Below are 12581 nucleotides of genomic sequence, written 5' to 3'. Positions count from 1 at the left end.
TTCCAGAGTTTTCAATGTTGATTGAAACATTTGTTTGGTTGTGGGGAATCATAACCCACATGTAATTCTGGTGAATCAAAGCAGATGAAAACTGAACAGAAAAGGGACTGTAACCAAGACACATGACTAAACTGCATTCTAAAAATGATCACATCACCATTGTAACCTATTATCAGCAACTACACTTATAATGTCGCTGAGAGTGTAGATCAAACACTCAGAACGTCAGTGACAAATAATTCTAAACGTTTAAACCATAACACAATCTACATAAACAAACTTTTGTATCTTCTTGCACTGGTGTGACAGACCCGCCACAGCAAAGAGTGTGTGAGAAATACACTCTCAACTTCATTAGAGGTAGCCTCCAATCACTTATAAACATACAAGAGACTGAGAGAGATTTTTATTTTAGTTTCGAACACAGCTTTTCTTCTAAACAGATATTTCAAAATATTGCCTTTAAAACAAATTGGTCTTTGCTCAAGAGTCAAAAGAGAGACGTCCACTGGAAAGGTCTCTGATGCCCGAATCCCAAAGTGTTAACGGTGCTCGCTCCCCAGGTTCTTCCAAACACAAACTTTTGACCTGCAATGAGAAAATCATTTCTTTTGAATTTTTCAATCAATCAAATCCTTTTTTTCTATGTAGAACCAAGCGAGAACAAAGTAGGTCTAAGTGTCTAAAGATGGGAATGTTGCCTACCTGTGAAGGCCACAAATGAAATATTTAATATGGAAGCGGTTTCACATTTAAGAAATGTGATAAATATTGAAAGATGATACTGTAGGAAAAAAAAATCTTTGGGCCGACATAGTATACATCTACTGTATACCCTATGGTAATTCCATTAATGGAGAAATGATTAACATAGTACATTTTGGGCACAATATTTTTGCATGCTTTATTATGCTCTTCCCTTGTTGCTATGCTTTTTCTGTACAGCTTCAGTCTCAGGCCAAGAAAGCATTACTAAATGCAATACCCAATTATTGAGAACTATTTTTTGAAAACGTGTACTGTACCGTACCTGGGACATGCCCACAATAATTGGGTACAACGCCACTTTGTACATTGTAAATAGTCCTGCCTTGTCTATTCAAAGCATAGTCCTCTAGTTTCTCCACGGCTGTTCCCATTCCTCTGGTGGTAGCCGGTGCAGAAGCTGGGGAGCACCTAGATTCCTTCTCTTGCATGGTGGTGGTAGCGCCAGTGGCTTTCTGTGATTCACATGATGGTGGTTTAAGCTTTAAACAACAACAAACACATTTTAAAAAAGTATTAATTGATGATTAAAGGACCTGAGTGCTGCTGTGCCAATGCAACTTTAAATTAGTTAAATAATGTAATTCTTAAATGAGCTGGTACCACAATATTAAAAGGGCTAATATTTGTCTATCATTGTCTAGATGATTTATTCTCTAAGTTATTAAGCTGTTGTGTTATCTATTGATCGTACTCACATCTTTTACTCGGAGTGCTTTATTGTGTAGATTTGTTAAGGGCCCTTACTCATTAATTATTTATTAGGTCCCTTACTTATTATTAATCAACATGGATGACAAAGACAGCAATTTATAGAGCCCAGGCGCCTGTCATAAGGCAAACCAGTTTAGGTTGAGGAAAAGCAGAAGAACTTATCTTAGAAGCAACTTTGAAACGTTCTTTTATGTAACAAAAAAATAACAATTTTGAGATTGAAAGGCTGAGAGATAGTCAATGTCTCCATAACTATGTAATTAATACTTTGTTGCCAATACAGGATGCCCAATTTATTATGTACTTTAGAAACAAAATATCGTTTCTGTCAGCTTTACTCTTATAGTCTGCCAGAGTGAGCTGAATTTAAATATGGGTTATCTAACTGAAAGTTACAAAAACGAACCACATGCAAAAAGTTATGTATCACGACAAAACATTTTCCCTGTTTTGAGAAACTCTAGGGTGGCAATTTGTAATTAGTTAACCTGTAGATACATCTTGTGCAAAATCCCACTACTGTATATTTTTTTTCATCCCCACAGGCCAAAATCCTTTCAGCGTCCCAAAATTTATAACTATTATTTTTTGACTAATGCAGACATGCTAAACACTCACATTAGTGGTTGTAAATCTTGCGGAGTGTTGAGCAGAGTGTTCATTCCTTCCCTGTTCTTTGGGTTCACATTCATTCCTCGCAGACACTCTATCAGAGCATTCCTTTGCTTGCCATTTAACCTTTTCAATAGTATAGATAGCTGTTCTTGTCTTAAAATCATTGTAGTACAAGTGCTGCTTATGGGCTTGCCGGTATGTATGGTGTCCTGGGTAAAGGTATCCTGTAAACACAATGAGATGTTGTTTAAAAGTCCTGCTAGTGAATCTTAAAGGACCAGTGATCTTAACTGATGTATTGCTCTTGTTGTTTAGATAGACTTTGTATCAGTTTCTGTTTTAGTCACAACAGTTTAAAGCACCCCTGTGGCATCAAGAGAGCCAGAGTGTGACCGTCAACCTGCTCCTCCGCAACACCTGTGCATGAAAGAAAATAAATCTGCAAGAAAAGCCACATACAGTAAAACAAATGCAGTATTCCTCACATCCGTTAAAGGCGGAGCATTGCAAGTCCCCATAATGTTTTTTGTTTTTCTCTTACAGTACGTTTGCCAGACATTATTTCCACTTTGAATCTGCTGAAACCCTTTTATCCTGCCTAGTGAGTCATCTCACTTTTGCAGAAACCCATTTCAGAAGGGGGCAAAATGAGACAGCTTCCTTAATAAATTCCTATACTGTATACAGGGAGTCCCAGAAGTCAGGCACCATAGGCATACATGTTAATATTGGTTGTATCTCTATTTCAGGTGTGAAATGTCTTTAAGCAAAGAGGAACACATTCAGATCAATTTGATGTGTTGTGTACAGTCAGTGGGGTGTGACCATCCTAATTAGTATAATACAGTTTATGATATCGCCTATGACGTCTGACTTATTGGATACCTGGCATATTTGAAAGTCTAATTTCTTTAAATTTAGTTAAGTTTTACCAAAATTCATGAATAAGAAATGTAATGAAATAAGAAATTTAATTGACGTACCAGTACTATAATTCTCCCTGAAGACTTATCTTTGACTGAAGATTTCCTTTAAAGGGACATATTTTCAAAGCTGTTAAATGTAGTTAAATGTACAGTATATAACTAGAAGCAAACAATCAAGTAATATAATCTGAGGTCTTTCAAACTGTTTTTTTTTTTTTTTTAATTTTGTAACATTATTGTGAAATTGCAAACATTAATGTGAGTTAACTCTTTAAAAACATGGCAATACATGTTTATGCCAGGAATATTTACTAGTTTATCAACCATTACTCTTAGTAACATTTTATAACTGGAAATTACTGTTACTTGATTAATTTTTCTTCTTCCTTTCTTACTATATATATATATATATATATATATATATATATATATATATATATATATATATATATATATATATATATATATAAATTTGATTAACAATTTCATGTAATTTTCGTTATAAACAGCAGATCACAAGAAAAACATGTTGTAAAAGCTTTTTAAAACTCTCTTACCACAGTAGGTGTGCGGAGGAGTCCTATTTGGAAAGTATGGCCTCTGTTTCCTAGAAAGTACGACAGACATTTTAAACCAGCAACTATATAATATATTCAACTTACGGTCCACTAGGGCTATGCTGTATAGAAGCTCTTGGTAAAAGCTTTTGTGCTGTTTAGCAACCACACAGGCAGGGGTTTGTTTTCATAACAACCGTTATCAGGTGGCTGTAAAGTACACAGCAGAGGTTTGTGCAGCAATCTGCACGTGTCTAAGGTGTGCAAGGGTAGTTTCTGCTTCTGAGTTGTCCACTTGATCATCCCAGTTTGAGCTGCAATGATGAATTTATTCAAGCAAATAATCACACATTTACAATAATCCACTACAATCAATTAACTGAAAAAGCAGCTGACAGAATTGGGTACCTAAGCCGTCAGCAATGAAGGAATTAGATATGTTTGTCTACCTGACTTACCACTACATCTATCATTGCTCCTTCCAGTTCAACTCTATATTCCTGCCATGTTATATTTTTGTTTAACAAATAAACCCAGCCAGGCCCAAATATAGTTAATTATTTAATGTTATCTATAAACCCGAGTGGAATGGCCCTTCAGGAATATTTGGCACCTCAGGGGCCGGTTTTTCAAAATTTTTAATCTGGATAACAGTGCTCCGGATTTTATTTTCTGATATTTTGTGTTCCAGATTTCTGTTATCTGTATTGTTTTGACCTGTGTGTTTCATGACATGTCGCTGCTGGATTACTTCTACCCACATTACAAATAATTACTATTAGGAAATTCGTTTTGTTTTTAAAGGAATCTCGATCACAAAATATAGGATTACAAAATCCGGATCACTTGATCCAGATTACGGTTTGAAAACCCGGCCCCAGGATGCCAGGTACCAGTCAACTCTTCCCAAAACCAGGAGACAACATGACAACACTGTCTCCTGCACTGCGTTTACATTTATTTGGTTCCTTGATAGGTTATTATAATCACTAATGTTTGCATTATAGAATGGAAGTATGATCATATTGCCTTGCCTGATGAAAGAAAATATATGCCTATTTGAGCACCATCGATAATTCTATCTCCCTAGCTGCGCAACAGAAAACTATTTCACCTTTGTATTGATTTTGTATTTTTTTTTTGTTTTAGAATAGGCAATTCCGTTCCTTTCTATCAGAAGGCAGGGTGTCTGAATGGAAGAACCACCTTTTTATAGTGAACCCTCTGTAACAGAGACCATCTATCTCAAAATACCACTTGTAATCAGTCCTTTGGGCTTTCATTATTAGTTTTCTCATAGACCTTCTGGGGTGAGCAGTGCTGACCTGGGACAAATATAGCTATATTTGATATTTTATTTGTAAACACCAACTATTTCAAATAGTTGAAATATTTAAATATATATGCTCGAATAAACCCACTGAAATAAAATATTTGAAAATTTCAATTAATTGATCAAATTAAATCGAATTGAAATAGAGCAGTTTCCAAAAGATATTGAGTGATTAGCAAGGAAAAGGCTTAACCTGCTTAGAAGGCAGGATAAGAATTCGGCTGCAGTATGTTACAGTTACATATTTATGAAGAGTTTATAGTATTTCAATGTATTTCAACTACTTTACTCATATTTAAATATTTTCAATAATTGCTTTCCACAAACCATATTTAAACATTTTCAAATAATAGTTACTTTCTGCAATCAGTATTTAATTATTTTCAATTATTTACAATTTGTATTTAATTATTTTCAAATAATAGTTACTTTCTCCGATATGTATTTAATTATTTTCAAATAATAGTTTGGCTCCTTGTACAGCTTGTAGGGCAGGGTCACAATATCGCCATCTGCTGAGCACAAATAAAACTTCACCTGATATTCTCTTTCCTAAATATTACAAATACTGTACCTACCACTTTTTACACTGTATGCATATACAGTAGATATATACATATCATATAATAAAGCATAATTGGCACTATGGTAAATATCTGTAATTTCCAAAAATACACGCCACTGTTGTATGGGAATGAGACTGAATTGGTCACTGTTATATGAGAAACTTCAGTTTGTACCGGCACTCCAACACACTTCATGAGCGTTAAATTTCATTCATTATTTTAGAGCTTAAATGTTCAAAAAAGAGATTACCAACGTTGCTCTAATTAGCATACCAAAGTTACTTTTTGTTGTTAATTAAAACAAAAATGAAAAACGTTTCCCTATTCCTTTGAGTAAAATGGAAAACAATTTTAAGGCGATGTAAAACTGGTTTAAAAGATATCTATCAGACAGGAAACAAATGAGCATTATCTGAGTAAACGTGAACAGAAAACAATAACAAAAAAAGCACCAAATTCAAAATGCACTTGTGAAAATGGTGTTATTCCAGAAGTCGGTTTATTTAAAATTATTTTAAAATTATTGTTTATTGACATTTACAGTTACAGTGTTTAGAAAATCATTGTTCACATAAAACAAAAGGTTTTACACACATGGTTGCATGTCTGTTTCCACTTGTACAACTTAATGTAAATTATATTTAAAAAAAAAACGTTATTTAATCCTTTACGTAATAATATCCAAGAAAGTACTAAATACTGTAGAAATGTCCCTTTTTAAGTTAATAAAGTTTATTAACATAATGTTATCATATTTTCTTGTAAATAAACTGGCTTTCCTTCTCTCTTAGCTGCAAAATGCTTGATGATCATGTCCTTAAATTCTGGACCAGATTTCATCAATTAGTCGAGTAGCTCCCCCTCAGTGGTGATTGTAAATAGGCTAGACAGCCAGTACTGTGGACTGCTAATAAAGGAAATCTACCCGAAATACAATGCATTTGTTACAAATGCAGAATGACTGGGTGGGACATTTGTTCTTCATTGTACTCTCCAAGACATGTGTTTCTGCAATGTCAACTACAAAGACTGGTAATCATATTAAAAAGCTATATATTTGTATTAGGGCATGCACCTTTCATGCATTAGCATTTTGGAGATATATTGAACAGTTACTACTGGGTTGTGGCATGATTGATAGGCTTTACCTGAGTCAAAATGAAAATAATATGACTATCCTGTATGATAGAAAGATACGGTGTAGGGTCATTTATGGTACTTTTCTTTCAGACCACTATAGCAGGGCAGCAGTGTGGAGTAGTGGTTAGGGCTCTGGACTCTTGACCGAAGGGTTGTGGGTTCAATCCCCAGTGGGGGACACTGCTGTTGTACCCTTGAGCAAGGTACTTTACCTAGATTGCTCCAGTAAAAACCCAACTGTATAATTGGGTAATTGTATGTAAAATAATGTGATATCTGTATAATGTGAAATAATGTATAATGTGATATCTTGTAACAATTGTAAGTCGCCCTGGATAAGGGCATCTGCTAAGAAATACATCTGCTAAGAAATATAGCACAGCAAAATATTATGGAACAGACATATCACATTTTTAAATAATAACTGCACTCTTCACTTAACTCAGCACTGTGTAGGTCAAGGTCATTTAACCAAAGGATTCACACCCAGCCTGTGAGGAAGTTATACAGCCGCCACACTAATCTCTCCCTCTGGCCAGCCTATAACAATTGTAGGTAATATATATATATATATATATATATATATATATATATATATATATATATATACTGTAATTTGCCCTGGATAAGGGCGTCTGCTAAGAAATTTTTTATATATATATATATATATATATATATATATATATATATATATATATATATATATATATAGCTAGCTAGCTAGATAGTATTGCCAAACTACCCCCCATCACAAGTTAAAAGCTTCAGTTTTACACTTCTAGACATGCCCAGAAAACAATGGTCGATACACGTTCTAATTGCACAGTGGTTCTGAAGTGGCCAAATAAAGCTATGTGCACTACAGCCAGACTTTCTCTTCTGATAATTATCAGGAGACTCCCACAACTTGTAGACCTTGGTGGAACACTGTTAATTGTGTTGAAATAGCAGAATGTTTTTTTTTGTTTTTTTTTAAAGTATTATTATTATTATTATTACATTTTATTAATACTTATTTTATAATTGGTTTTATTAGCTCTTCCCTTTAATTAATCGTGTCACTATTAAATGTTTTTCAGCAATGCATTGTCTACATAAGTAAATCAACGGTGATCCTTCAAGACCACACACAATTTCTATGAAAAGCTTTTCGCATGGAATTCCCTGTTATATTTAACATCGAGCAAATGTTAATGAATGTGATGTAGTTTCAAGTTTTTACCCGCGCATTAATTGCGACCCCACTACCCTGGGCGAGGCGAAGCAGCTCGCACTTTGTACACCGTAAATCTAGCTGAAGTTCTGTACAAATCATTATTTAATTCATGTTGCATTCATATACCGTACAGTAAAAAAATACAGTGGTGACACCCAATGAAATAAATACATACCCGTGACAAACTTAGCAATAAGATGCTGTACTACCTTGAGCCTGGATTTACAGTATACAGTAACACTTACACCTGTTGAGTGTAATGCGATTGTGAGCACAGCGCTGCTCGAAACAACCAGGTCGAAACTCGCACAATGTACTGTCTGTACTGTATAGATTTTATTTTATTTTTTAACAATTCATCTACACTACAGGGAAAAAAAAAGAAAAAAATCATCGCAAGACTGCAATTATGATTATCTTTAGTAAATACAATAAATAAATAAACAAGTACAATTATTTAATGTTGAGAATCTGCCTCAGACGTCAGAAAATAGCTGGGTTTTAATTACAATTGATTCCCAATATATTGGAATTTTAATTGGTTAAAACCTTTACTTCCCATTGTTGGAAAATTATTTTCTTCAACGTTGTTTTGTGCCATTTAAGCGACGTTTCTCTGCAAATGGAACCACACGGGAGTGCAACTAGATTAATTGCTAATTATACAATTTACAAACTTATAAAGCGTTGTCTAGAGGCGCACGCTGCTTAATCAAACTCATGAAGTTCAAACGCAGACATGGAGCAGTGGTTAGTTTTACAATGTATTCTTACGTTCTGGCTTTTTCCAGAATTTATGGGACATTCTTCACCAGGTGAGTGATCCTGTTTTTAGTGTTATTCCTAAAGTCATGTGTTGTTAATCATCTATTATTGCATGTGTCGACAACATCATTTTTACTGTTGATTAAGATCCTTAATTTCTGTGTTTTTTTTTTTCTTATTTTTTTCATGCGTACAATTAATTTTAGCCCCATGAACAAATATGTCATTATTTTTACTAGGTGAGCTGTGCAATGGTGGTAAATGGTTATGTGATGATGCGAAATGTATTGCCAGCTTCTGGCACTGTGATGGGCATAGTGACTGCATGGATGGCTCGGATGAATTGGATTGTGGTATGTATATGTCTATATATATATATATATATATATATATATATATATGTATATATAGGGGGGGGGGGGGGCGGCAACAATTGACAGATCTTAGTTCGTTAATTTTCTGTACAGGTACTTTATCCCTTTTGTAAGAAACCGCACAAACAAGCAGTGCGTGTAGCAAAGGTTAGACCTTAAACCCAAATCACAAGGCTATATCATTTGTGACGTTTTTTTTTGTTTTGTTTTGTTTTTTTGGCTCGTATTTGACGGTTTCAAAGCAGCCAGTGATGGAGTTTCTAAAGTTCTGAGGGTGTCTACCTTATGATAATGGCGAATAGTTAATTAGTTTTAAAAGCAACATCAGCATACTGATGTAATGAATATAACGTTTTCAGCATATTAGTTAATCTCTCAAAGTCTCAACAGTTATTGTTTGGAAAGAAGTTCTGATCTGGATACTACGTGTTGTACATTTAAATTAACTTAAAATAATTCTGCAAAAAACGTTCATTTATCACGGTTTAAGTATTTGGACACAGTACTGGTATAATTGGACTGAAGCAGACAATAAAGGACAGACTGATGAAACTGGATATAACTGGAACCTTTCCTACTTGCGACAGGTTCTCTGGTTACGAGTAATTGCTTTGTATTCCAACCAGAGCAGGCACGGCAAATTTTTTGTTAGCTCGATAGTCGTTAAGATGGTGGCACGCTACAAAATACTTTTTTTTCTTCTTAATATTACCTTTTAAAAATGGGGGCATGTCTGTTGCTGGTGCTTGAGGAGAATACCAAATTAAAAATGTCTGCTTTCCATAGGCGGCTAGCAGGCTCAAAGTAACGTGTTTACTACAGCAAGAATGTCTGGGAAAAGTCACATGTCTAACTAGTATGAAATTACTTTCAGTTTAATTGTAACTCTTCCCGCTGTTGCGAATAAATCAATACTCTACTCCCCAGTCCCTGTGAAGTGTAGGTTTAGAGTTGGCCTCCTTTGCACAGACTCAGACTATTCGCACTATACAATTCTCACTCACTAGTACAGCGAGTTCTGTTATATTGAGAATTAAATTGCGTAATAGTTGGAATGTCTTGTGAATGAATATCTTGTTAGTTAGTAATACAGGCAGCTTATTGGAGGCTGTTACATCATTGATATTTACTGGACCCAAAACAGTAAAACAAATGGTAAGAGTCTTTAAGAGAAATCTGAAAAGTAAGATTGTATTTGTTTTTATTATACTGGTATAGTAAAATTGTATGCATTTCACAAGTTGTGGATCTCTCACCTTGTCGATTCCTGGACTTGGTCAAACCTGGACTTGTTGCCACCCTATTGCAGTATGAAATATTTAAACTATTCTCAAAGATGAATGGGACACATTCATTTTTTCCTGTGCTAAACTACCATTCTCCTTGTGTCTCAGCCTGCAAGAAAGGGGAGTTCGACTGCAGAGATCACTCCCACTGTGTGGACAGTTTGCTTGTTTGTGACAATAACCCTGATTGTGATGATGGCTCTGATGAAGTGAACTGTCTTGAAAACCAGACCTGTCTCAAAGGGGAGTGGAGATGCCAGAACAAAATCTGCATCAGTCAGGATCTGCGATGCAATGGTGTTGATGACTGCACTGACAATTCTGATGAAGAAAGCTGTGGTATGCTGTCCTAATGTTTTATACCTCATTACTGTAATTGATTCACTCAATTATACTGCAGTTCTGTGCTTTTAACAGAGCGTAACAAACCCCAACTGTTATCAAGCAAAACAGCACTTGGTTTACCCAGATTATCTTCAGAAAAGGGATGTACTGATGCAAACCCTATTAACAGAGAAATACAGACCGTAACCAGACCACACTGCCCATAAAGACATCTAAAATGTACAAACAAACTTAAGCTAAGAATAAAAAATAAACTGGTTTATCACAGGTTTTCATGTTCAGGAAAATTGCAGACTTTGTAGAAAGAAATGGTAGTCCACATTTGATCTGCTCATTTGCTGTATAATTCTTAAATTGAATTCTCTTTTTTCAGGGAAGTGCAATGAGCAAGACCTTAGGTGCTCTGATGGGAAATGTTTATCACCAGACAAGATGTGTGATGGAAAGGCAGACTGCACAGATGGGAGGGATGAGCCAGCTACCTGCGGTAATCACTGCATATTGTGGAGGATGATTTGAACTAGACTAATAAAAAAAATAGTTTCTCTATAGATTTGCAAGAGATGCAGTAAATTGCAAATGAGTCAGTCAATTATAAAACATTACAAGGTGGTGCTTGAGAAACGGCATGCTTGCACACACATAATCAATCCATATTGACACAGGGACCATGATGCTACAGCAACTGCATTTTACTAAAATAGAATGCCTTGCTAGTAATAAATAAAATAAATAAATAAATCCTTAAACTCAATGTGTTAGAGCAGTATATGTCTTCATGTGGAATCAGAATTGTCACCTCTTCAACACTTTGCACAAAAGTAGGGATTCTGTCATGGTTCTAATGTGCTGTTATCGGGAGTCTCAAAGATTAGTCTCCTTGACACGTGACTTTTACAAAACTATGTGCTCTTTGCGTAGGTTATGATTGCACTAATAATAACGGTGGTTGCAATCAGAGTTGTGAAGACGTTCCATGGGGGGCTCGGTGTGGATGTACTGAAGGCTGGATGCTGAAACCAGGAGACGACAGGGCATGCAAGGGTATGTTCCATTCATTTACCTGTTTTAACGTGCTTTGAATTTACAGAACATAATTAAAGCAGAGTTAATTTATAGTACTGTTCCCTCTGCGTTAGTCTTTTTATAACACAAGTGTGGTATTTTTGGTATTGGCTCTTTCCCTGATGAGGCAATGGAATTGAGACTTGAATGACAAATGTTTCAGTGCATTGTGAAGTCCTGTGTTTAATGCTTGTCTGTTCAGAGCCCTGCCTAATTATTACTCTGAAAGCTCAAGGTAAGGTAGTGTAGATGTTCTTAAAAGCCTACATGGTACAGGCAAGTACTGTATAACATAATAAGTTACAGTACTGATCCATACAATTGATATTTTCTGCAAATCCTGCACTGAAATAAATAGTAAGCTGTTTTAATGCAGGACAGGCATCAGGTGAAGTGTCAGATTATGGTAATATGCAAATATTCAACATTGCAGTCTGTTTGGTTGGGGGTACCATCTATACCTGCCTAAAAGCCCTCCCTCTGTACATCACTCATAATCAACACCAATAATAACAGACCTGCAAGTAATTGTACATGCTGGAAAGGATTGTCTGTATAGTGCCTGTATAAAATTGTTTAATCTACATACCTCTGAATATCCCGGAACGGTTTGATAGTGTGTTCCAAACCGAATATATGGCACAAAAAAGCTCTGACTTGTGCCATCATGGGCAAATTTATGATTGTCATGGTGCTAATGGTGTGTTAGGAAGGAACAAGGTTATTTTCATTCCCAGCGTGTAATGGAAATCATGTGATCATTTTTTTTTATATATAAAGATGTTGATGAGTGCTCTTTGCCATATGATCCATGCACCCAGCTTTGCAACAATACAGTTGGTTCGTTTGTCTGCAGCTGTGTGAAGGGCTATCTGCTTCATCAAGGAACCCTCTGTATGGCTGAAGGTAACCCA

The 12581-nt window shown here is 35.4% G+C and overlaps 2 protein-coding genes across 7 annotated transcripts in view; one reads left to right on the top strand and one right to left on the bottom strand.

The window, feature by feature from the left end:
- Window positions 1-490: 490 nt before the first annotated feature.
- Window positions 491-3722, bottom strand: LOC131705038 (uncharacterized). The gene is made up of 4 exons (XM_059007043.1): window positions 3578-3722; window positions 2098-2318; window positions 1031-1247; window positions 491-588 (listed from the first exon to the last, which is right to left on the bottom strand). Exons 1-4 carry the CDS (start codon window positions 3645-3647, stop codon window positions 491-493), a joined length of 606 nt encoding a protein of 201 aa, XP_058863026.1. The 5' UTR covers window positions 3648-3722.
- A 4835-nt stretch (window positions 3723-8557) lies between these two features.
- LOC131698877 (low-density lipoprotein receptor-related protein 2-like) overlaps window positions 8558-12581 on the top strand; it is a 38207-nt gene continuing 34183 nt past the window's right edge. For 5 of the 6 annotated variants that reach the window (XM_058993556.1, XM_058993542.1, XM_058993550.1 and 2 more), the window contains exons 1-6: window positions 8558-8647; window positions 8837-8950; window positions 10366-10596; window positions 10976-11089; window positions 11524-11646; window positions 12448-12573. In XM_058993556.1, coding sequence (XP_058849539.1) covers window positions 8572-8647; window positions 8837-8950; window positions 10366-10596; window positions 10976-11089; window positions 11524-11646; window positions 12448-12573 — 784 coding nt within the window. In that variant the 5' untranslated portion in view covers window positions 8558-8571. The remainder of the gene's footprint in view (window positions 8648-8836; window positions 8951-10365; window positions 10597-10975; window positions 11090-11523; window positions 11647-12447; window positions 12574-12581) is intronic. The other variant, XM_058993538.1, reaches the window with a different exon arrangement.

This window comes from Acipenser ruthenus, chromosome 2 (assembly GCF_902713425.1).
Source record: "Acipenser ruthenus chromosome 2, fAciRut3.2 maternal haplotype, whole genome shotgun sequence".
Taxonomy (NCBI): domain Eukaryota; kingdom Metazoa; phylum Chordata; class Actinopteri; order Acipenseriformes; family Acipenseridae; genus Acipenser; species Acipenser ruthenus.
The sequence above is the reverse complement of the archived record's forward strand: the minus strand, read 5'-3'. Positions and strand labels throughout refer to the sequence as shown.